We start from the raw sequence: 26,142 nt of genomic DNA on the forward strand, positions 1-26,142 counted from the left end.
TGAAGCTCTGCTGCCTAGAGCCACCGTCAGCTGTTGGCTGTTGGATGACTGGATGCGAGAACATGGTGGCTGGCTACTTTCTGTTGTCACTCCTGTTGCAGGTGTAATACATTAATTGCCGTCTTTTGGCTACAGTGGAATTTGTGATTGAAGATGTGCAGCATAGAAATCTCAACAGTTCCTGTTGGGTTAAATGGAGAAATAATGGATGTGCATGTAAACTGTCTTGTCATTTAAAAAAATTAGTTCTTGGGATGTGGGCATCACTGGCAAGGTCAGCATTTTATTGCCCATTCCTAGTTGCCCTGAGAAGGTGGTGATGGGCCTTATTCATGAACTGCTGCAATTCCTTGTGGTGGTTTGATATATCTGAATCGCTTGCTTGTCCACTTCAAAGGACGGTTAAGAGTCAACCGCAATGGTGTGCGACTGGAGTCACATATAGGCCCAGAACAGGTAAGGACAGCAAATTTCCTTCTCTAAATGACATCGGTAAACCAGTTGGGTTTTTACGATAATCCGATAGATTCAGGGTTCTGACAAGTGGCCGTTGACCTAAGTTGTAACCCTACCTTCTTCACTGCATAGAGCCTGCTTGACCTGCTAAGTGTTTCCAGCATTTCTGTTTTTATTTCAGATTTCCAGCAACTGCAGTATTTTGCTTTTAACTTCATGGTCACTTTTACCGATACCAGCTTTTTTTTCCAGATTTTATTTTTTAACTGAATTCGAATTCCCAAACTGCCATGGTGGGATTTGAGCTCACGTCCTCTGGATTACTAGTCCAGACTATCAATCTATGCAGGATCTGGTGTTGAGTTGACTCGACTTTTAGCTAACCTTTTAACTTTTCAACACCGTGCCATATGCGTGCGGTCCTACTTTTGCAGTTTGGCAACCTTGATATTTTTTGTGGTGCTGTATTCTGCCCCTCTCCCCCGGAGATGCCGATTCATGCTGGGGTATGGTTCCACAGTGCTGGAAACCCTCTATTACCTTGACCAAGTGGCCATTTTTTATGTGTGAGCCAAGTGTTGAGTGTAAATAGGTTACTCAACTGTGTGTGCATGCGAGTGCGCGCGCTTGGAACTATTACAGCCAACCTGATCTTGTCCTCACACGACTTTACACATACACACATGAACTTTCCAGCAGGATTCGCCGCATAGCGACCAGGGTCAAGTCCCTGGGCTGATATCCCTCTCTAGTCCAGGGACAGTAATCCATGCTATAGCAACCCACTTGCTGCACTGGCTGGGGTGAGCTAACTTAGTACACACTGTCTTTACCAAGGAAGAAGATGCTGCTGAAGTCACAGTAAAAGAGGAGGCAATTGTGATACTGGATGGGATAAAAAATTAATAAACAGGAGGTACTAGAAAGGCTGGCTGTACTTAAAGTAGATAAGTCACCAGGTCCGGATGGGATGCATCCCAGGTTGCTGAGGGAAGTAAGGGTGGAAATTGCGCAGGTACTGGCCAAAATCTTCCAAACATCCTTAGATAAGGGAGTGGTACCAGAGGACTGGAGAATTGCAAATGCTACACCCTTGTTCAGAAAAGGGTGTAAGGATAAACCCAGCAATTACAAGCTACAAGCCAGTCAGTTTAACCTCAGTAGTGGGGAAGCTTTTAAAAACAATAATTTGGGACAAAATTAACGGTCACTTGGACATGTGTGGATTAATTAAGGAAAGCCAGTATGGATTTGTTGAAGGCAAATCGTGTTTAACTAACCTGTTTGAGTTTTTTAATGAGGTAACAGAGAGGGTAGATGAGGGCAATGTGGTTGACGTGGACTTTCAAAAGATGTTTGATAAAGTGCCACATAATAGGCTTGTCAGCAAAGTTGAAGCCCATGGAAAAAAGGGGCAGTGACAGCATGGATACGAAATTGACTAAGTGACAGGAAACAGAGTAGTGGTGAACGGTTGTTTTTTGGACTGGAGGAAGGTATATAGTGGTGTTCCCCGGGATCGGTGCTAGGACCACTGCTTTTCTTGATGACTTGGACTTGAGTGTACAGGTCACAATTTCAAAATTTGCAGAGGGCACAATTTCAAAATTTGCAGATGACACAAAACTTGGAAGTGTAGTGATAGACTTCAAAGGATATAGAAAGGCTGGTGGAATGGGAAGACATGTGGCAGATGAAATTTAATGCAGAGAAGTGCAAAGTGATACATTTTAGTAGGAAGAACAAGGAGAGGCAATATAAACTGAACAGTTCTAAAAGGGGTGCAGGAACAGAGAGACCTGGGGGTATATGTACACAAGTCGTTGAAGGTGACAGGGCAGGTTGAGAAAGCGGTTAAAAATGTATACGGGATTCTGGGCTTTATAAATAGAGGCATAGAGTACAAAAGCAAGGAGGTTATGATGAACCTTTATAAAACACTGGTTTGGCCACAACTGGATTATTGTGTTCAATTCTGGACACCGCACTTTAGGAAGGATGTGAAGGCCTTAGGGAGGGTGCAGAAGAGATTTACTAGACTGGTTCCAGGGATGAGGGACTTCAGTTACATGGATAGACTGGAGAAGCTGGGATTGTTCTCGTTAGAGCAGAGAAGGTTGAGAGGAGATTTGATAGAAGTGTTCAAAATCATGAAGGGTCTAGATAGAGAGAAACTGTTCCCATTGGTGGAAGGGTCGAAAATCAGAGAACACAGATTTAAGATGATTGGCAAAAGAACCAAAGGCCACATGAGGAAAAACTTTTTTACACAGCAAGTGGTTATGATCTGGAATGCACTGCCTGAAATGGTGGTGGAGGCAAATTCAATTGTGGCTTTCAAAAGGGAATTGGATAAGTACTTGAAAGAAAAAAATTTGCAATGCTGCGGGGAAAGGGCGGAGGAGTGGGACTAGCTGGATTGCTCTTGCAGAGAGCCAGCACGGACTCAACGGGCCGAATAGCCTCCTTCTGTGCTGTAACCATTCTATGATTCTACTGGGAATTGAATCTGGGACATCTGCCTCAGTTCCACATCATGAGGTGTATTTATTGACCAAGCCAACTGCCAACGTGTTTGAATGCAGTGTGACATTGTGAAACTTCCTTTACATAGGAACTGCAACATTGCAATAGGCCATTCGGCCCAACCAGTCCATGTTGGTGTTTTTGCTCCACATGAGCAGTATCCTAATCCCATGTACCGCCCTGTTCCCAAATTCCTTTATTCCCCTTTTCTTCAACCACCTATCTAACATATTTTTGAATGTTGACATGATCTCTGCTTCAATCACTGACTCTGGTAATGCATTCCACAGCCTCACAACCTTTTGTGTAAGAAAGTTTTTCCTGCTTTCTGTCTCAAGTCTCTTGCATCCTGTCAACATTTTAAACGCCTTTATCAAATCACCACTTAATTTCCCCTATTCTAATGAAAACAGCCCCAATTTTTCAAGTGTTAGTTTGAATTTGTATTTCCTCATACCAGGCAGCATCCTAGTGAATCTGCCCTGTATCTTCTCTATTGCCTCAACATCCTTGCTATAGTGTGGAGCCCTGACGTGCTTGTGTAGACCTCGTATTGGCCGATTTGAGATCATTTGCGATGATGGCCAGTGTGTGGTGTGGAGGTGCTTAGAAAGGAAATGAAAGAATAAATAAAACTATAGAGGTGTACAGCATAAAAGGCCATTCGGTCCATCGTGTCTGTGCCAACTCTTTGCTAGACCAATCCAAAACGAATTGCACTGCCCCACTCTCTTCCCCATAGTCCTGCAACTTCCCCTGTTTCAAATATGTATTCAATTTTGCCTTAAATGATATATTGGCCTTTGCCTCAACCACTGAGGCAAAGCATTCCATTCTCCAACTACCCTCTGCATAAAGAAATTTCTCCTAACCTCTCTCTCATCACTCTCCATGTTAATTTTAAATTGATGACCCCTTGCCATTGACTCCTCAACCAGAGAAGAATAACTGCTTGCATTTAAAGCGCCTTTCATATCCTCAGGACGTCTCAACACTTCACAGCTAATTAATTACTTCTGAAGAGCAGTCACTGTTGTTTTGTACGCAAACATGGAAATATTCTTTTCCTATTCACTCTCGCAAGATTCTTCATAATTTTTAAAACCTCTATTAAGTCTCCTCTTAGCCCTCTCTGCTGTAATAGAAATCATTCCAGTACCTCCAGTCACTGTTCATAACTATAGTTTCCTAACCCTGGGACCATTCCTGGTGAATCTACTCTCTATGACCTTAATGCCCATTCTAGACTAGGAAACCCTAAATATTAGAATTCATACAGTAAGTCTGTGCTGTTTTGAAAAACTCTATATTTAAATCTTGCTGGATTCTGCCATCCATTTACCACATGGAACTTATTGCTGGGTTTAGAGGCTATGAGGCCCGGATGGGATGGTTTGACTTGAGCTATAAAAAAATGTTTGACTGGTTACTGGACTTAATGATTAATTAGGCCGATCTCTTATTGGTGAATGTATTTCCAGCTTTTACCAGTCAATGTTAATTGGTTCACTCAGTTATGATTGAATTATGTATCAGTGACACATGCAGTTCTAACATGGATTTTATCTGTTATGGATTTGAGTGGCTGGTAAATGTTGGGTTAATGCAGAACAGGTGTTGCTTTACCTGAAGTCCTGTCAGAATAGTCAGCTTGTTTACATACCCATTGTGTTCATTGAAAAGTACTCTCCTACAGTAGTGAAGTTACCCTGGTGGTTCATCTTTCTTCTATATACTTTGACAATTATGTTTTAAAATGGCTAATCATTGAATGATGTTGCTGTAGGACAGCATTTAGTGCTGAAAAAATTCTTTTATTTTGTTTTCTGAGTCTCTTCCCTTTTCAAGAGTAGGCTGGTAATCCAGTCTCTGCCCTCTGCCAATGCTACCTTGCTACCTTTGAATTGAAAAGAGTATTGTAAAGAGAAGTCCAATTCCACTCCACCTCCTTTCGTGTGAGGAAGCACTGGATCAGAGAAGTCGGCGTTTAGGATCTACAAAAACAAGTCCACATGTTCTTTCATTCTCTTTCTTTCTCCAGATTTTTCTCCTGTCCTTTCCTGATAAAATGCTGACAGCTGCTGGGGTACGGTTCCCCAGGCACCAGCTGTCCTCCCATACCTCAACCAAGTGGTCATTCTTCATACCAGAGACCAATTTAACAGTGAGAACATCACAGCCGATCAGTCTGATCCTATACTCATCTAATGTCCACAACATGCACTTTGCAGCAGGAGTTGCTAGGCAGTGCTCAGGAGATGGAGTCCTGGCTAACAGTTCCTATTCCAAGCTCAGAGGCGTGGAGGCCAATTAGAGCCATAGAGGTTCACCGCACAGAAGAGTCCATTTGACCTTGTGTGTTCATACTGGCTTATCTCTAGAGCGATTCAAAATGAATCCCACTGTCCTGCTTCATCTCCATAGGCCTGTATCTCTCCTGCTTTGAGTGTTTATCCATTTTCCCCTTAAAAGATACCTCAACTACACCCTTCGGAAAAGCATTCTGCGTAAAGACATTTCTCCTAATCTATTTCCTCGCCCTCTTAGTGACAATTTTAAATTGATAACCCCTTGTAACTGACTGCCCAACCAGAGGAAATAGTCTTTCCCTATTCCCCCTATTAAAACCCTTCATACTTTGAAAAACCTCCATTAAAGAAGCAATGAGAATTTTTCTTAAGCAGCAAGTTATGATGATCTGGAATGCACTGCCTGAAAGGGTGGTGGAAGCAGATTCAATAGTAACTTTCAAAAGGGAATTGGATAAATACTTGAAAAGGAAAAATTTGCAGGGCTGTGAGGCAAGAGCAGGAGAGTGGAACTAATTGGATAGCTCTTTCAAAGGGCCGGCACAAGCACGATGGGCTGAATGGCCTCCTTCGGTGCTGTATGATTCGACATATCCAACGCCACTCCTGGGTATCTGCTCCAATCTATGCTGCCGCATATGGATTTGCACACAGAGTCATAGCAGGATTTGGTTGGGCTGGGCAGCTTAGGGGATTAGACAGGGTCCTGTCACCTGAGACCTGGGTTCAAATCCAGACTCCTGGATGAAAATCTTGTGTGTGAAATGAGCCAGTTCTTTAAGCAGCAGAAAACTGTCCTAAAATCAACACAAAATTGTTAAATTGGTAATATCAGTCAGAGATGACTGGTGTGGGACGTTGAAATTTCAGGATGGTACAGTAAGGGTTGCTTTCTTGAGGCTGAGACATTGTTGGTGTTGAGAATGGGCTCTTTACTCAGTGCTCAGTTCTGATACTGATCTAGAGTGCAGAGTGCCTTCCATCACCACCATCCTTCATCACCAAACTAAGACTGAAAAATGGAGCTGCTGTATGGGTAAATCTCTTTTCCACGGTCACCTCTTCCTTCAGGAGTTAACTCCACTTATGATGTCTGCAAACATTCCATAATCCAATAACATGACTGTGATGGTGAAACCACACCACTAATAAGTGGTTAGGAGATTTCGTATCAGCTGAGGGAACATTTACTGGCTACTCAGCTGCACTCTGTTATTTTGATGACTGTGAAACTCCCTTTTGGAGTTAATCTCTTAAATGCCTCCATAACACACACCGTCGCTGCCTGACCTGTTCCATTTTTCTGAAACCTACCCACCCCGTGTAATGCTTGACACCCCAGTAATCACAGAGCTACGGCTACGAGTTGAGTGTCATTAGAAATATTCAAGAAGGAGATCGATGTATTTCTTAATGCTAAAGGGATCAAGGGATATGGGGAAAAGTGGGAACAGGGTACTGAGTTAGACGATCAGCCATTATCATTTTGAATGGCGGAGCAGGCCCGAAGGGCCGAATGGCCTACTCTTGCTCCTATTTTCTATGTTTCTATGTTTGGGGCACTGAGTGCAAACACAGTGTGCAGCTGTGTTTTTCACAGTTTTGTTCCCTTTTATTATCTCATTAAACTGCAAAGTTGCAAACAATTTTTTGCATTCATTCTCAAGAATTGGGCATCACTGGCAAGGCTGGCATTTATTGCTCATCCCTAGTTACCCTTAGGAGGTGGTGGTGGGCTTTCTTGAACTGCTGCGGTCTGTGTGGTGAAGGTGCTCCCACAGTGTTGTTAGGCAGGGGGTTCCAGGATTTTGACCCAGCAACGATGAAGGAACGGCCGATATGTAACCAAGTCGGGATGGTGTGTTTTATTTCCAGTAGCTTCGCTTTTTTACCAGCATTCCTTGCTGTCACCAATCAACAGTGACCGTGATAGACTGCATGGCTTTGTCCTCATGCCATGCTTAGTTACATTTTTAAAGTGTAATGCCTGGTGGAACCAATTTGTACATTGCTGCCAGGAATAATACTAAAGCCCTTGTGATATGTTGTAGAAAGAAAGAAAGACTTACATTTATACAGCGCCTTTCACAACCCCAGGACATCCCAAAGCACTTTACAGCCAATTAAGTACTTTTGAAGTGTAGTCGCTGTTGTAATGCAGGAAACGTGGCAACCAATTTGTGCACAGCAAGATCCCACCAATGAAATAAATGACCAGATAATCTGTTTTAGTGCTGTTGGTTGAGGGGTAAATATTGGCCAGGACACCGGAAGAACTCCCCTGCTCTTCTTCACTACCATATGGAGTAGTTGAGGCAAATAGCATAGATACATTTAAGGGGAAGCTAGATAAAGACTTGAGGGAGAAAGGAATAGAAGGATATGCTGACAGGGTTAGATGAAAAGGCTCTTGTGGAGCATAAATACCAGCATGGATCACTTGGGCCGAATGGCCTGTTTCTGTGCCGTAATTCTATGTAGTGCCATGGGATCCTTTATGTCCACCTGAGAGGGGCAGAAGGGGCCTCAGTTTAACGTCTCATCTGAAAGATGGCACCTCTGACAGTGCAGCACTCCCTCAGTACTGCACTGGAGTGTCAGCCTAAATTATGTACCCAAGTCTCTGTAATGGGACTTGAACCTACGCCCTCTGACTCAGAGGCGAGAGTGCCACCACTGAGCCACAGAGTTCCTTTCCTTAGTAAAATATTGCTGGCTGAGGGCTCCTTCCTAAGCTGCTCAGTGCCCAGGCTGCTGATTTTGCAGCTTACCACTGCTGCTTGAGGGTTGAAGCAGCAGGAGTTACATTTCATATTGTCCTGCTTCATGAAAGTGGCCTGTGTTATATGGCTGTTCATTCCTCTTGTTAATCTTCACTCAATGAGGAAGACTCTGCCAGTTATTCCATAGACTCTTTGCTCTCACAAAGTTTCACTGATGTAAATGAATAAATATTTAGTTATGTAATTCCCCGGTTTGTGCTGGGCTGCAGATTGTTGTGAATGGGTAAATTTCAATTTCCTCTGAGAGTCTGTGTACAATATTAAAAGGATGGGAGTACAGAATAAAGGGAGTGTCTCGCAAACTACATTTTTGACAGATTAACTAATTAAACAGTACATCTGCCATTATCTGTGCAGGGGAACACCTGTGACTCACTGTCTTTTGTTGAAAAGTTTCTGGATGTTTGCAGTGAAGTGCAGGACTTCCAGTGAAGGATATCCTAAATAGGCAGCGGGATCCTGCAGAATTTATTTGTCTCAATTACGTATCCTGTGGATAAAATGCTGCATGGTGCAAAAGCAACTCTGGAAAGAAACTGCCCATTAATCATAGAATCATGGAACCTTACAGCACAGAAGGAGGCCATTAGGCCCATCATGCCTTTGCTGGCTCTTTGAAAGAGCTATTCAATTTAGTTCCACACCCCAGCTTTTTCCCCATAACCCTGCAAATTAATTCTCTTCAAGTACATGTCCAATTGCCTTTTTAAAGTTCCTATGCATTCTGCTTCCACCACCCTTTCAGGTAGTGCATTCCAGATCTTAACAACCCTCTGTGTGAATAAAGTTCTCCTCATTTCCCCTCTAATTCTTTTGCCAATTATTTTAAGTCTATAACCTCTGTTTACTGACCCACTTGCTAGAGGAAACAGTTTCTCCCTATTTGCTCTATCAAAACCCCTCATTATTTTGAATATCTCTCCGGGTTTCCCCTTAACCTTCTCTGCTCTAAGGAGAACAATCCTAGCTTCTCCAATCTCTCCACATAACTGAAGTTCCTCATCCCTGGTATCATCCTGGTAAATCTCCTCTCTACCCTCTCCAAGGTTTAGCATGACTTCCTTGTTTTTGTATTCAGTGCCCCTATTTAAAAAGCCAAGTATCCCATATGCTTCTTAACCGCCTTATCAACTTGCCCTGCCACCTTCAAAGATTTGTGAATATGGACCCCCAGGTCCCTCTGCTCTTGCACCCCCCCCCCTCAAAATAGCACCATTTAGATTATACTGCCTCTCCATGTTGTTCCCCCCACAAAATGCATCACTTCACACTTATCCACATTAAATTGCATCTGCCATGTGTCTGCCCATTTCACCAGTCTGCCTATATCCTCCTGAAGTTTACAACTATCCTCCTCATTATTTATTACGTTGCCAAGTTTTGTATCATCCGCAAACTTCGAAATTGATGGGAACTTCTAAATAAAGTTGTTGCATTTATGACAATTCATGTAAATGCAGGCACCTCTGTTATTACACTGGATAAAAGATCCCCTTGATCAACAAGTTATTATTGTTGTGGTTTCTTAATCAGTCAGCAAAAGAACATTAGTGCTCAGGTGGGACCAGTAGCTGATATATTCTGTCCTAACTGGAGCCCAGTACTCTGTCCGTAACTCAGTTAGTTGGGTATGAGCCCAGCACACTGTCCCTCACTGAGTTAGGAGCGTATGAGCCCAGCACTCTGTCCCTCACTGAGTTAGGAAGGTATGAGCCCAGTACTCTGTCCCTCACTGAGATAGGAGGGTATGAGCCCAGTACTCTGTCCCTCACTGAGTTAGGAGGGTATGAGCCCAGTACTCTGTCCCTCACTGAGTTAGGAGGGTATGAGCCCAGTACTCTGTCCCTCACTGAGTTAGGAAGGTATGAGCCCAGTACTCTGTCCCTCACTGAGTTAGGAAGGTATGAGCCCAGTACTCTGTCCCTCACTGAGTTAGGAGGGTATGAGCCCAGTACTCTGTCCCTCACTGAGATAGGAGGGTATGAGCCCAGTACTCTGTCCCTCACTGAGTTAGGAGCGTATGAGCCCAGTACTCTGTCCCTCACTGAGATAGGAGGGTATGAGCCCAGTACTCTGTCCCTCACTGAGATAGGAGGGTATGAGCCCAGTACTCTGTCCCTCACTGAGATAGGAGGGTATGAGCCCAGTACTCTGTCCCTCACTGAGATAGGAGGGTATGAGCCCAGTACTCTGTCCCTCACTGAGATAGGAGGGTATGAGCCCAGTATGATCCCCAAGGAGGATCGATGAGAGTAGTGTAATTGATGTAGTCTACATGGATTTTAGCAAGGCTTTTGACGAGGTTCCACATGGCAGACTGGTCAAAAAAGTAAAAGCCCATGGGATCCAAGGGAATGTGGCAAATTGGATCCAAAATTGGCTCAGTGGCAGGAAGCAAAGGGTAATGGTCGACGGGTGTTTTGCGACTGGAAGACTGTTTCCAGTGGGGTGCCACAGGGCTCGGAACTAGGTCCTTTGCTTTTTGTGGTATACATTAACGATTTGGACTTAAATGTAGGGGGCATGATTAAGAAATTTGCGGGTGATACAAAGATAGGCCATGTGGGTGATAGTGAGGAGGAAAGCTTTAGGCTGCAGGAAGATATCAATGGACTGGTCAGGTGGGCAGAAAAGTGGCAAATGGAGTTCAATCCGGAGAAGTGTGAGGTAATGCATTTGGGGAGGGCAAACAAGGCAAGGGAATACACAATAAATGGGAGGATACTGAGAGGTGTAGAGGAAGTGAGGGACCTTGGAGTGCATGTCCACAGATCCCTGAAGGTAGCAGGACAAGTCGATAAGATGGTTAAGAAGGCATATGGAATGCTTTCCTTTATTAGCCGAGGCATAGAATATAAAAGCAGGGATGTTATGCTGGAACTGTATAAAACACTAATTGGGCCACAACTTGAGTACTGTGCACAGTTCTGGTCACCACATTACAGGAAGGATGTGATTGCACCAGAGAGGGTGCAGAGGAGATTTAGGACGATGTTGCCAGGACTGGAGAATTTTAGCTATGATGACAGAGTGGATAGGCTGGAGTTGTTTTCCTTGGAACAGAGGAGGCTGAGAGGTGATTTGATTGAGGTGTACAAAATTATATGGGGCCTAGATAGAGTGGATAGGAATGAGCTATTTCCCTTAGCAGAGGGGTCAATAACCAGGGGGCATAGATTTAAAATGATTGGTAGAAGGATTAGAGCGGAAATTAGGAAAGAAATTTTCACCCAGAGGGTGGTGGGGGTCTGGAACTCACTGCCTGAGAGGGTGGGAGAGGCAGAAACCCTCAATTCATTAAAAAAAAAATACCTGGATGTGCACCTGAAGAGCCGTGACCTGCAGGACCACAGACCAAACGCGGGAAAGTGGGATTAGGCTGGGTGGCTCGTTTCTCAGCCGGCGCAGTCACGATGGGCCGAATGGTCTCCTTTTGTGCCGTAAACTTTCTATGATTCTACAGGGGATTAGCTCAGTACTCTGTACCTTCCTTGGGGAATTTGTGCCCAGTGCCCTGACCCTCGAGTAAATGTACCACACAACAGTGGGCTAAGCAATGCACAAAGGTCCTTGGTTTGCTTCCTCGTCTGTGCTGAGTTGGCTGATCAGAGTCAGAATGCTGCTATCATTTGACTTCATCACTCTTGAGCTTGGGAGGGGTGATTCATCATTCTATTATCATCAATTAAAACTCCTTTAACTGAAAAGAATCTTTCAGAAGCTTTGCTGATGGCTCAGTTGATAAATGCTTTGCCTGATATGATACTGAAACTGGTGAGAAGGACCCAGCTTCCATAGAAGGTCTTGCTGATCTCGGCTGGGGTGGCATTTATTCTTTCAGCTGGCCTATAAGATTTAGGGGTAAGGAGAGGAAATGTGTTCCAGCTGATCATGATCCAGGGAACTGCTGGCAAATGCAAGATACCTGAGCATCGGGAGAAATGGGGAGATGATTGGAAACGGGAAAAAAGTTCCAACTCCTGCTTTATGCTACAGGACTGCATATACTTTAGACTTTCCTTTACCATGCATCCTGCTTGCTTCCCACACCTCAATTCTGTTACACCTACAGCTGTACTGGACCGTTTCCAAGTGGACCAAACTGGTTGTAGATTTCTATCCACACCACAGAGTAACTGATCATTCAGTACATTACTGGGATCTTGCTGTGTGCAAAATAGCTGCCACGTTTCCCTACACAATAGTAATAAATTGTTTCTGAAGCTCTTTAAGATGTTTCTGCGGCACAGGATAGGGTGTTATTAAAGAAAGGCCTGTATTTCTCTAACTTTTTCTCATTTGACTTTGCTGAGTGAATTGGAAACTGTAACTCCACTTATGTCTCTACCCTTTATACACAGACTTCCAGTAGGCTTTAACCAACCCAACAGATGGCTTCCTCTCATCAGAAACGGACTATTTAAAATTTACACAGTGGTTGGGAACTCCCCATTTAACTGTAAATCTCTTAACATTTCCACTAATTTTGTACCTATAGTGTGCTGAGCACCAATTCACTGCATCATGGATACACTACGTTTATAGTTTTCAGTGACACTTTCTCATAGATTGCTTTTTGAATAATCCAGAACTACCTCAGTCAACACTTTTTTGTGTGTGCGGTGTTCTTGCTTAAGTTTCTAGTTTACTGGTTTGTTGTTTTTGGAAGTTAAATCTCACTTTCTCCCCCCCCCCCCCACCTCAGCTCACGGCAACTGCTGGACGAGGCCTCACCTTTCGGTGATAGTGGCTCTGGATGTGAGCCGGGCCACTTCTTGTGGATTACGTATCATAATCGGCTATGAAGCAGGCAGTATGTGTTTATTAGTTAGTCAAACAATACCAAAATCATTCCATTACCCGACTGGTGTTTTTTTGGGCTGTGTGTTTAGTACAAAGGAAACTTTCAATAAGAGGCAGCCGGTCCTCAGCCCTACCTGCCTGTGAACTGGATCAGTTGTGATGAGAATTGAAGAAACCTATAAGGGATGGACAAGATGGGTGCAGCATCCTAATGTTTTCAAATGCCATTTTTATTGCTGTACTTCTGATTTTGCAACTATTGTGCAGTGACTCACTGCATGCAGAACACCTCATCTTCAACTCATTGTGGTGTCAGCTTCCTGTCTCAGAGTCATCTTGAAAATCCAAAATGTATTAGAGCTTGCGGCTTTTAAAATATTTATTTTTGATTAAGTTATCTTGTATTTTCTCTCGGTGCCACTCACCAAGCTCAGATCTCTGCCAATACCAGCAGCTACTTGACAAGAACAGGTGTGTAAATGTTGGAATAACTTATTCTGCTCCCCAATCTCTATTCCCCACCCCCCCCCATCCCTTTTTCCCCTCCTAGGGGATACAACCAGTTTCTGTTTGCTGTGCCCCAGCAACGTGGCTGAGTTCAGGAATTTACCACCTGGGAGGATTCAGCCATGATCCCATCCCCTCCTACTCCATAGTGGACTATTTCACTGACCTCTGCACGGTGCATCATTGTGTCCTGGACAATCTGGCTCTTCTTTCCGATTTTGAAATCAGTGTAGCTGCTAAATTTACACATCTGAGTAGAGAGCGAGATTGAATTTGAGCTGGAAGCATACCACAGTCAGGGTGTAGTTGTGTAGATTTGAGAGCTGGAGCCTGATTCTCAAACCGTGGAGATTTGCTGCATGTGAACTACCTGTCATGTTATTGGTGCGCAGGAAATGTGTGGGATTCAATAAAATTGAATTGAAAGGGGGAAAGGTTGATGAAATATAAACAAATCCTCCCCAACAGACAGTTAACATGGTAATAAGCACTTTTAGATGAAGATGATGATGCAGTGAAGGGGTTAAGAAACACATTGCCCATACTGATGAGTTTCAGTTGGGGGATTGTTGGTTTAAGTGACTTCACATTGTTACAGGTCTTTTCCCTTTTTACCTGGCTGTGGCGATAGCTGTACACACGCATATTACTCCTTAATTGTGCCCCTGTCTACTTTACAGCCCTAACAAGGTTTACAATAAGGGACTCGAGAGCAAGCTTTGGTAAATGTACTAAGTGCCTGGAGTAGGGCAGAGAGCAAAGGTCATTGTGCTGTTATTGTTGTGTCAATTAGCTAGTCGATTGTACAGAGGCGGGAGGCAAGGCGGGAAGGCACACTGTGTTGCAAAGTGGGCAGCTGTGATTTTGCATATTAGCAACTGCTCTGATCTCTTGTCTTGTTTTATTTTCTAATCTCTTTCCCCCACCGACCTCCCTTCCCCCCCCCCCCCCCAGTCAAGTTATGCAAAGACAGTGCAACATCCTAAAACTAACTTGACACTAAGGGAGGAACAAGATTCCAGATATATTCTGAGGCTGGAGATCTGCTTCATATTCATGAAGGGAAAGAGAAAGTTTGGGAAAGGTAGGAAGTAAGGAAAGAATAGTGGGGGAGAGGCTGGCATGTAGATTAGCTGCTGGAGGATTCCATTGGTGTTGAGTTTAAAAGTTTCAGGTGGAACTTTGGGAAAGATTGGCTGGCGGCTGGTGTGGAGTTCCCACCCCTTTGCACTTTACCTGTTCAGCAAGGTCTGGATATAAGAGAATCTGCTTTTAAAAAACACACACACACACACTCAATCTGAGGTAAAAGTCCCACCATACACATAGCACAAACCTGGAGCCAGGAGACGGGACAGCAGTGCTCATCAACATTGCTGCAAACATGCTGTACTTAGAGAATGCAGCACAATCACAGTACCCTGAGGTAAGTGACTCTGAAACTCCGCAAAGCTCCCATGCACTTCTATAGGATTTCTGTTCAAATTGGATCCCAGTATGATTTGTTCAATCCTTTGTCAGTTACCTTTGCATAAGGGCCAGTTGGGAATAAAGTTTCCAAACTGTTCAAACAATTTTTAAAAATTCGTTCATGGGATGTGGGCGTCGTGGTGAGGCCAGCATTTATTGAATTAATTAAATTTGTAAATTTTTAACAGTTTATAAAGTAATATTTGAATAGCTCGATTTGGTTAAGGGCTGTTTTTGTGTGTTAAATCTCAGCTGTCAGTGTCCTTTGTGACTCCTTGAAAATTGCACCTAATTTCCAAAAAGAGGAGCTTTCGTTAAGGGCGGCAGCTTTACAAAATGTTAGAATTAATTCATTTATTGAATCATCTTTTTAGAAGCCTTGAGGCAACTGAGAGAATTTGCTGAGAAGTTTTGTGATTATAATGGGGGTTGACATTAAAAATCTCAAACTTTACTCTATAGATTCTAGCCTTTGGACATTGTTCAGTGAAGAACTTGACCTTTCTATTCATGTTGGAAACAATCAATTTCTGGGAGCTATTATTGTCTTGAAGAGAGTTTTGTATAAGTGCCTGTATGTTTTGTGGTGGCAAGTGATGGACTGCAGTAGGTAGGAATCTTCGTGCGGTACAGTACATCCCGGTTTTCCAAACTACACTGTCGATAACTCATTGATTTGTACAAACTTATTCAGACAAAGTGCGGATTGGATATCGTAAATAGTTTCAGGTTTACTGAGGGTGAGAGTGTTCCCTAAGTTTGAAAATATGTGCGACAAGGCAGGCGGGCTGGAAGTGTCCTGTATTGAGGGAAAAATGACCTTTAAGGGTGTGGGTTAACTTTTTTATATAATGAGGGAACGAGGGTCTCATTTTACGTACAATTCTGATCTTTTAAAAGAGGACTGTCCAGAAATAACCTCTGCTCTTCCACTGAAACAAAAAAAATGTCAAACCCCCCCAAATCAGTGTAATTAGCCCAGGATGTGAGTGCATCTGCCAACAGACCGGGCTCTCCATATAACATGAGTTCAGATCCTTGGAACTCTTTATTTCAAGCTCAGACATTTCTCATTTTAACCATGTATTTTGGGAGGGCAGAGCGAACGGAAGAGGCATGGGGCCAGAACCCACATAACTGGAATTCTCTGATATAAATCTGCACCGTGCCATTTCTGCAAACTTTTAGTCAGCTGATGTGCTTTTGTATTGTGCTCGTCTTTCTCGTTCTCTTCACATACTTAAACTTCGGAATTGGTTGTCAAATCTGTACACATGGTTGGGGAACGGCCCAAGTTTGTCCATGGCCGTTTACCTGAAATTTTTTACTAAAGCCCACATTGTACCCGTTTGTACAGTGGGGAGATAACTTGCTGCTGTGCTGTACCCTTCCTAAATATACGATGTTTAAAGATGACAGAATGAGCACCCGTTGAGGTTTGTAGTAACATTTCTGCAACAACATATAAAGAACACAGATTTTCAAAAATGAATGCAGAATCCTCACATTAAACAGTGATTCACGGATCCTTATATTTTCCTAATCCTACTTTGCAATACCTAAAGTTTACAGATATAGTCTACTGATAATTCAAAGTCAATATTGCACTTTAAAAAAATGGAATTATCGAATAATTTGAATTAAGTGATGCAAATAACACAGCAAAGTGGGAATCTGGTGCTAAAACATTCATATCAGTTCGATTTTTTTCAGCTGTGATTATAGCTGCTTGTGTATTTGAAATTATGCAAAACTTCTTCATTGCTGAAAGGGTTAATGTGCAAGGAAAACTTTATTTTCCTGCAGGATCTAATGTATCCTCATAATTAACCTTAACAGCGCATAAGACGTGAGGCAACTTTGCACAGCCATTGTATTTAGGAACTTTCCCCAAGTATCTTGAACTCTCTGAGGCTTGGGAAAAATTTCTACACTGAACTCAAGCTATCAACATGATCCAAAGAAAACTTAAAATCAACAAGCATTACTAAAAAAAAATCCAACTCAAAAATTTGCAGGCAGCTATTTGGAGTAGGAGCACATTTTGACAAAGTTCTCCAGCATTGGAGAAGTTCAGCGTCTGATTGGCGTTCCGATGTTGCTGGGGCCCAGAACTTTTTTCCCTCCATTTTACATAAGATCAGGTTTGTCCCATAAAATGTGCAACTCAGGTTATCTTTTTATAAAAAGCCGTATAGGCTGTTTGTAAATAAATTAAATGATTAATTCCTCCTTGATTGGATACAGATTGTTTCTGTCTTGATGAACGTGTTGGCTGCAGCCTGTGTGAACTGAGACCCGCGAGAGATCTCTGTAAACTGAAGAGCACTTTGGAGAAACCGCTTCAATCAGTTTAAATAGCACTGTTGTCCAGCATCATTAGATGTAAAACCTAGTTCTGAAACTCGCAGACAGTAGTAAAGGCACCATATAATCACTCGCCGTTGGAATGTCAGTGACGGCTATTTCACTGATGATTCTCCAAAATTGTTGAGCGCTTTGCTCAGTACTGGAGAGTTGGCTACTGCACGGCGCCTCCGATCCGCACGGTGCCTGGGTGTTGTGATGTACTCTGGATTTCCAGCACATTAGCAGTTACAAACTATTTTGATCTCCAACTGAGAGAGGTTTAGAGTATTCTGCCTAATTGCAGTGTTCAATCAGGCTAAAGAGAACAAAGTTAAAACCCTCACCCAGGTTGGATGTTGCTGCCCTTTAATGTTGATCAAAGCACTGTCATAGCCAAAAGAAGTAATTTATGGCGGTTAAAAATTCTCCACCTGTCCAGTGTCTCTGACAGTCCTCCTGGGAATGTAATGCAAAGGTTATCAGCCCTTATGGCATTTTGTGGCTGATTCCAGAACTGGGCAAAATCAGGTCCTTCCACTATGTACGCTCAGCAATCTAGTTATAGGGTGACCCTGTGTTATTGACAATTGAGTTATGTAGTCCTTTTTCAATTCACTTTTGGACTCACATCACTCTTGTGTATTTCCCAGTAGCCCATTTGTGGGTGCTATTATTGGATGAGGCTTAAAGCAGATGGCCTCTCTGTGTCTTTTGATCAAAGGATGTGCAGTGTGGGACTCGAAGGAGATGGAGCAAAATAGTACCTTAGAAAATAAAGAAGGATTTTTTTAACCTCTGAAAAGATCACTTGGTTCTCAGGACCACGTTTGTTTTGAGAGGTGTGGTTCCCAAACTCATTTGGATCTTGTAGAGAATGCCTAAAAGCTGTTGGAGGTGATTGTAATTAAAGTTATTGGTCCAAGAATTGCTCAGTAAGACCTTTTTGAATCATAAAATCTATATATATATAAAATGGAAGCGATTGTTGCTGTGTTTGACATTCTGAAGCCCTGACCATAAGGAAGATCTGTTGCTTTGAAGGTTCCTTCGGTCAGTGAGGCTTCATTGCTGATGTCAGGCTGAAACTCACTTCCTGTTTTCTTGATGCTGATCTAACCTTGGCCCAACCCTTGTTTCCTCTGTGGAGCTCCAAACAAGCAGGCCCAAAGTTTTGATGCTCCACTGCATTATGCATAAAGGGCTTCTGAAAACAATATCTGTCAGCTTCAGAGCCAAAGACTCAGTGCGCATTTGTCCAAATAAATACCGAAATGGGACAAGCAGAAGCTACAAGAACTTCTGTCATTTTTATTGTAAACAATTTTACAACACCAAGTTATAGTCCAGCAATTTTATTTTAAATTCACAAGCTTTCGGAGGCTTCCTCCTTCGTCAGGTAAATGTTCAGGAGCTCCTTGAAGCCTACGCATTTATACATATAGAACAATACATGGTGTTTACAGACTGCCCCTGCAACTGCCCGTTGCCAAGGCAATCACCGTGTTCAGACAGAGAGGTGTCACCTGCAGAACCCCCGAATACACATTCAACAAAAAAACAAACAGGAAAAAAAAACAGAGAGAGGCAGAGACATCCGGAAGGCAGAGAAAGCCAGCAAATGACCCATTCTATTAAAAACAGATAACATTTGTTCGCTGGTGGGGTAACGTGTAGCGTGACATGAACCCAAGATCCCGGTTGAGGCCGTCCTCATGGGTGCGGAACTTGGCTATCAATTTCTGCTCGACGATTTTGCGTTGTCGTGTGTCTCGAAGGCCGCCTTGGAGTACGCTTACCCGAAGGTCGGTGGATGAATGTCCATGACTGCTGAAGTGTTCCCCGACTGGGAGGGAACCCTCCTGTTTGGCGATCATTTTTATTGGCTTTCAATATCTCTGTCTGAATGCTGTTTTCTATTTTTTTTTAAAAACTTACTTCTGAAGCTGTTCTTTCTCAGAGAAGTTGTTTTCTTTATGAAGCAGTATTTCATTCTGTGGTGATAGTTTTTCCTGTTTAGTACGGTGCTAACCCATTATCTGAAGGTGTGCTGAAACATTCAGCGGATTGGGAGGCGGAGGTCGCTAGTCAGTTACCACCATCCTCTTGTGAATGTGAAACTGGAAGTCACAAGGTCAACATTTCCAGCTGGTCTTACAAAACCCGCACGTACGTGCGCTTTTTGACGTCACATCCCTGACAGCAGTGTTCCCATCTTTAATGGGCCATAAGATCTAAAATCCTGTAAAATTGCCGCACTAGTCACTGTGGAAAAAGACAATTTTCATACATAGATTATTCCAAAATGATTCATCTTCAATGTTCCCTTCGGGACCTGCTCTCAGTTTCAGGAAAGGCCTCTTACTGATGTTGACGACTGTATTGATGCACAGTGAGACCTGTTGTTCCAGTTCACTTTTCTGAGCAAGTTGTAGGTGTTCCAATCTTGACCCCCCCCCCCCCCCCAATCAAAAATACCACATGGATGTTGATGAATTAGATAACTTCCTTAAATTAATTAATGGTCTTATAACTCTTATAATTTGGGGTTTTAGTGGAGCTGCAGATTAGTGATTTTTGGTGGTGCTCGAAGTACAACGTGACTCGTTATGGCCCATAATTTCCTGGAAAGTTTCAGCCTAACCACGGTGTGTTGCGCTGTCTTTTTCCGAGGAAATTTGCATGTAACTGATCTATGCTGGTTTTACGCCAAAGTATTGCTACACAGGAATTTCCTCAATCGTTTGTGCTGCTCCTGAGTTACAATTGTTGAAACCTCACTTGGCTCATTAATGTAGCTCCCCCCCCATGCAAAAGACCAGAGAACACAGTTTTCCGGCATTTACTCCAGTTCTAAATGGGTGCAAATGTTCACCCAGAATTTTAGGCACAGCAGGACCTGAAGTCACTTTTTCCAGTGTTTTATAGCAAATTTTTAATCTTTTTAAAAATTTCTCCTTACTGAGGCCTGCACTGTATTTTCTATACCTTTGAATGTTTTTTAATGGCAATCAGAATCTGTTATATTAAAAAGAGAAAAGCTACCACAGTTACATTAAGCTGTACTTAATGTGCATAAATGATGGTTTGATGGCTTCAAACTTTAATTTTTCATAACATCAGTAAGATGAAGATGGCTACTTTACTCAGACCCCAATTGTTTATGTACTCGACTATTCCAATGAACTCCTGGCTGGCCTCCCACCTTACACCCTCTGTAAACTTCAGCTCATCCAAAACTCTGCTGCCCGTATCCTAATTTATACCAAGTCCTGTTCACCCATCAGTCCTGCACTCGCTGACCTACGTTGGCTCCTGATCCAGCAACGCCTCGATTTTAAAATTCTCATCCTTGTTTTCAAATCCCTCCATAGCCTCGCCCCTCCCTATCTCTGCAACCTCCTACAACCCTCCCAAGATCTCGGCGCTCCTCCAATTCTGGCCTTTTGCACGGCCCCGATTTTCATCACTCCATCATTGGCGGCCTGCTTTCAGCTGCCTAGGCCCTAAGCTCTGGAATTTCCTCCCTAAATCTCTCCATCTCTCCACCTCTCTGCCTCTCTCTCCTCTAAGATGCTCCTTTACACCTACCTCTTTAACATGCTTTTGGCCACCTGACCTTATATCTCCTTATGTGGCTTGGTGTCAACTTTTGTTTGATAACACTCCTGTAAAGCGTCTTTGGACATTTTACTACGTTAAAGATAAGTAGTTGTTATTTTACACCATTTTCACATTCTAGAAATTTTTAAGTTGCCGTCGGCATAAAAACGGGTATAAATTTCGGTGCAAGTACGATCCAGGAAATTCTGGCCCAATCCATTATATTTTAGAGACTCATTCTGTTTGCTGCTTATATCTGTGAACCTCTTTAGACATATGGGATACTTGCCTTTATTAGCCGAGGCATAGAATATAAGAGCAAGGAGGTTATGATGGAGCTGTATAAAACACTGGTTAGGCCACAGCTGGAGTACTGTGTGCAGTTCTGGTCGCCACACTACAGGAAGGATGTGATCGCTTTGGAGAGGGTGCAGAGGAGATTCACCAGGATGTTACCAGGGCTGGAGCGCTTCAGCTATGAAGAGAGACTGGGAAGATTGGGTTTGTTTTCCTTGGAGCAGAGGAGGCTGAGGGGGGACATGATTGAGGTGTACAAAATTATGAGGGGCACAGATAGGATGGATACTAAGGAGCTTTTTCCCTTCGTTGAGGGTTCTATAACAAGGGGACATAGATTCAAGGTAAAAGGCGGGAGGTTTAGAGGGGATTTGAGAAAGAACTTTTTCACCCAGAGGGTGGTTGGAGTCTGGAACTCACTGCCTGAAAGGGTTGTGGAGGCAGGAACCCTCACAACATTCAAGAAGCATTTGGATGAGCACTTGAAATGCCATAGCATACAAGGCTACGGACCAAATGCTGGAATATGGGATTAGAGTAGACAGGGCTTGATGGCCGGCGCGGACACGATGGGCCGAAGGGCCTCTATCCGTGCTGTATAACTCTATGACTCTATGACATGCTAATGAGAACGCTATTTGTTGTCGTGCTATAGGTTAGGATCAAAGGATTTTTAATCAGACTGAATTTTGAATTGCCGTTGGGCTGCAGTCCCTCCAAAAACACGAATCTACAGTTGTTATGATCTAGTCTTCTATTGGTAAATCCTGAAGGTCTATACACAATTCATAACCAGCTTCTATATAATAAAAACAATGAATAGCAGGAAGAGAAAGACCCCTCTGCTAAGTGTGTACAGTATTGCCACGTAAATTCCATGTACATGCAGACTATTGAGACCATTCTATGATTCTAAGTGTCCAAGCTATGATCCATGGTCACATGTAGCCCATTAGCCCTAACTATCTGGCTTAAAACATGGTGACTATTCCTTTAGCCACTAACTATGACTTTGCAACAGCCAAAATGCAACATTGGCCATCAATGTCACACCCGTGATGTGGCCTGTGGGGCTTATTATACAACTAGGTTTAGTCACCCCTGTTGTATAACTAGCGGGCCCTGGTCCCCTGTTTCACTAGTGGGCCCTGGTCCCCTGTTTCACTAGCAGCCCCTGGTCCCCTGTTTCACTAGCGGGCCCTGGTCCCCCATAGGTCAAGAGTTATACAACAAAATAAGGTAACTTTATAACTTATGTCACCTGTATTTTGAATTTGTTTTTATTCTCTTTCCTCTTTCACTCCCATCATCCAAATGAAATGTTCAAAAATATAAACGTTTAACTCATTGCAAAGGTCGGAAGGCAAATGGCATGTTGGCCTTTATTGCAAAGGGGTTGGAGTACAAGAGTAAGGAAGTCTTACTACAGTTGTACAGGGCTTTGGTGAGACCTCACCTGGAGTACTGCGTACAGTTTTGGTCTCCTTATCTAAGGAAGGATATACTTGCCTTAGAGGCGGTGCAATGAAGGTTCACTAAATTAATTCCTGGGATGAGAGGGTTGTCCTATGAGGAGAGGTTGAGTAGAATGGGCCTATACACTCTGGAGTTTAGAAGAATGAGAGGTGACCTCATTGAAATGTGTAAGATTCTGAGGGGGATTGACAGGGTAGATGCTGAGAGATTGTTTCCCCTGGCTAGAGGGTCTAGAACTAGGGGGCTTAATCGGAGGATACGGGGTCGGCCATTCGTGACTGAGATGAGGAGGAATTTCTTCACTCAGAGGGTTGTGAATCTTTGGAATTCTCTATCCCAGAGGGCAGTGGATGCTGAGTCATTGAATATATTCAAGGCTGAGATCGATAGATTTTTGGACTCTAGGGGAATCAAGGGATATGGGGATCAGGCAGGAAAGTGGAGTTGGGGTCAAAGATCAGTCATGATCTGATTGAATGGCGGAGCAGGCTCGAGGGCCCGTATGGCCTACTCCTGCTCCTATGTCTTATGTTCTTATGTTTGGAGCAATCCTGTTAATGGACAGCCCTCATCTTCACAGTTATGCAACTGGATTAATACCTGTCTCTGGATTTTACTCCCTGGCTACCTAGCAGCAGAATCTATGGTATGAGCACTGATCGTTTTCTAATTACATACTGCATCTGATTCTGATATGTGGTGGTTTATGGCTGCTGTTGTTTGATGTTTGCTGTCGGCTAGATCTGACAAATCTGGTAAAAAGCCAACAATAAAAACAAAGTGTTGGAAGGGTACACAGTGGGCCGATCGTAAATCTAGAGGCAGAGAGAGGGGTTCATGCTTGAGGTGGAAATCTTCATCGATAAGTGTTCAAAAATCAAAAGATATTTAGAATGATTACACACCCACGTGTGATACCAATTTATACCCGACGTGATGTCAACACTGAAATAATTTTGTATGTTACTGAGATAATATCACAACTGAGGACAGGCTGAATGGCGGGAGTGGGAGAAGGGGATGGTGAAGGAGCAAGGAGTAGGAAGTGTTTAAGTAACTTCACCAGATTATTCGACAGTCTGTACATCAGGTTAATTGCCCTTAAGTTTACATTCAGCATTATCATTTTAATTACTTACCTAATATGTGGTATAAACAAAATACTTGATGAGCTGTGGAATGTGGGCTGTATCCCACCTGTGGCATGAACTGCGAAACATGGCGGGCTGAGTTAGTGAGTTACTAGCCCATTACTGGCTTCTGAATCGTCTCCCACATAGCAATTGTGACTTTCTTGCCCTGAACTGTAGCTGGATGGTTCAGGTGATAGACCCTTTGGCAGAATATTCTTTGTAGACCATGATTTGTAGACCCTTCCTTACCTAAGAAGGGATATACTTGCCAGAGATGGAGTGCAGCAAAGGTTCACCAGACTGATTCCTGGGATGGCAGGACTGTCGTATGAGGAGAGATTGGGTTGACTCGGCCTGTATTCACTCGAGTTTAGAAGAATGAGAGGGGATCTCATTGAAACATATAAAATTCTGACAAGGCTAGACAGACTGGATGCAGGGAGAATGTTTCCCCTTGCTGGGGGGTCCAGAACGAGGGGTCACAGTCTCAGGATATGGGGTAGGACATTTAGGACTGAGATGAGGAGAAATTTCTTCACTCAGAGGGTGGTGAACCTGTGGAATTCTCTACCACAGAAGGCTGTGGAGGCCAAGTCACTGAAAATATTTAAGAAGGAGCTAGATAGATTTCTAGACAGAAAAGGCATCAAGGGGCATGGGGAGAGAGCGGGAATAGGGTATTGAGATAGAGGATCAGTCATGACCATATTGAATGGCGGAGCAGGCTCGAAGGGCCGAATGGCCTACTCCTGATCCTATTTTCTTTGTTTCTGTGATTCTTCAGACGTAAGTGTATCCTCTATCTGATCTGTCCTGTAGACAGGTTATTCTGGCCAATATTTATCCCTCAACCAACACCACTTTAAAAAAAACATTGCTTGATCATTTATCTCATTGCTGTTTGTGGGACCTTGCTGTGTGCAAATTTGTCACTTTTTCCTACATTACAACAATGACTACACTTCAAAAGTACTTCATTGATAATAAAGTGCTTTGGGACGTCCTGAGGTCATAAATGGCGTTTTATAAATGCCTGTTCTTTTTTCCAGACAGTTGTGTTTTTAGTCTCGGCAGCCCTCAATCTGCCCCTTCGTTCTTGAAAGTTGCGTTGTGTGTGAGCTGCAGGATTGAGCAATAAAGTTCCTTAACACCTTGAAATGTTGAGAGAATTTGACCCTCCATTTTGTTCCAGTAAATATAATGGATTCCATTTTATATAATTAATTGTGTTTTTTTAACTTTTCAAATGTTCAGAAATGTTCTGCGCAATCTCTCGGTTTGACCTATAGGATTTTTTTTGTTTTGTTTTTGTAATCCTGGGTGTAAGATATAGAATGATTCATGGGGCAGGTGGTTAGACTGAAAAATGATTGTTATTCTGCCTGAGGCCGCCTTGTTCTATATGTTGACTAAGTCTGTTTCATAGGCTGAAATGACTCTAGTTTTTCCATTTTATTTCATGCTGTATTAATACTTTTTTGTTGGTGTTTTTACTCGGGAGTGTGCAATTCAGGGCACACCAGTGATTGGTGAGACTTGTGTTTCTGTTGATTGCCACAGTTGATGATAACTGCTTGTGAGTTAATAAAACCAAGTAACATTTTTGCAATGTACAACGCAGGCAGTGAACCTTAAACACAGTCGAGATGCTGGAACTTGTAGTAGGGAGAGCATAAAAAGGGACATCCCAGTGATCAGTGGCTGCTAGCTATCAAAAAAAAGGGTTGAAAATGGGCAGTCACATCCAAAAGCTCAGGGTAGGAGAGCGGAAGGTGCAATGGGAGTTCACATCCAATTCCAACTAAAGGACTTTACTGCCTATAAAGACCCTCAGTCCATGGTGACCAACCTCAGCCCCGTTCCTAGTGAGCTTGGACCTTTCAGCCTCAATTGCCAGGGGTTAAAGGAACACATTACTTGTGTAAAAATAATTACAAGGGAGCAAAGCCAAAGAGCCCCACACCATTTTCATTATGATCACATGCAACACAAGTGAGATGTTCCAATACAATATGTGTCAATGCACCTTTTGTTTCTGAGATTTGGCAAATGTTTTTATGGTATGTTGGGTGTAGAGTCGAGGTCATTTTGCTCTGAGTCTGGCCTGTGTTGTACCTGGAAATGCTTGAAGTTGATGTTAGATGCCAAAATCTGTATGGCGTTGCATTCCCCAGCACTCTCAACCCCTTAAAAAAAACACATATCTTGTCGCCAGGGTAATGACTATAATCAGCTTAAACCAAAAGTGGTTTTATATACAATTTTTAAAAAATTCACCATAACATTAATTTTGATCACGAGATTGTTAGACGTTGTGGTAATCTGTTCTGCTGAAGTATCTATAATTGCAACCCACAATGAGATAAATTGATGAAAATGACCATTTTCATTTATGTTTAAGGCAGCGTCCAATAAGACTGTGAACCTTTCCTC

The 26,142-nt window shown here is 43.0% G+C and overlaps 1 protein-coding gene across 2 annotated transcripts in view; it reads left to right on the forward strand.

Annotated features, from left to right (window-relative positions):
• Window positions 1–14,699: 14,699 nt before the first annotated feature.
• Window positions 14,700–26,142, forward strand: part of tp63 (tumor protein p63) — a 121,425-nt gene continuing 109,982 nt past the window's right edge. For both annotated transcript variants that reach the window (XM_067994840.1, XM_067994841.1), the window contains exon 1: window positions 14,700–14,810. In XM_067994840.1, the coding sequence (XP_067850941.1) occupies window positions 14,769–14,810 (42 nt within the window). In that variant the 5' untranslated portion in view covers window positions 14,700–14,768. The remainder of the gene's footprint in view (window positions 14,811–26,142) is intronic.

The sequence above is a fragment of the Heptranchias perlo genome, chromosome 13 (assembly GCF_035084215.1).
Source record: "Heptranchias perlo isolate sHepPer1 chromosome 13, sHepPer1.hap1, whole genome shotgun sequence".
Taxonomy (NCBI): domain Eukaryota; kingdom Metazoa; phylum Chordata; class Chondrichthyes; order Hexanchiformes; family Hexanchidae; genus Heptranchias; species Heptranchias perlo.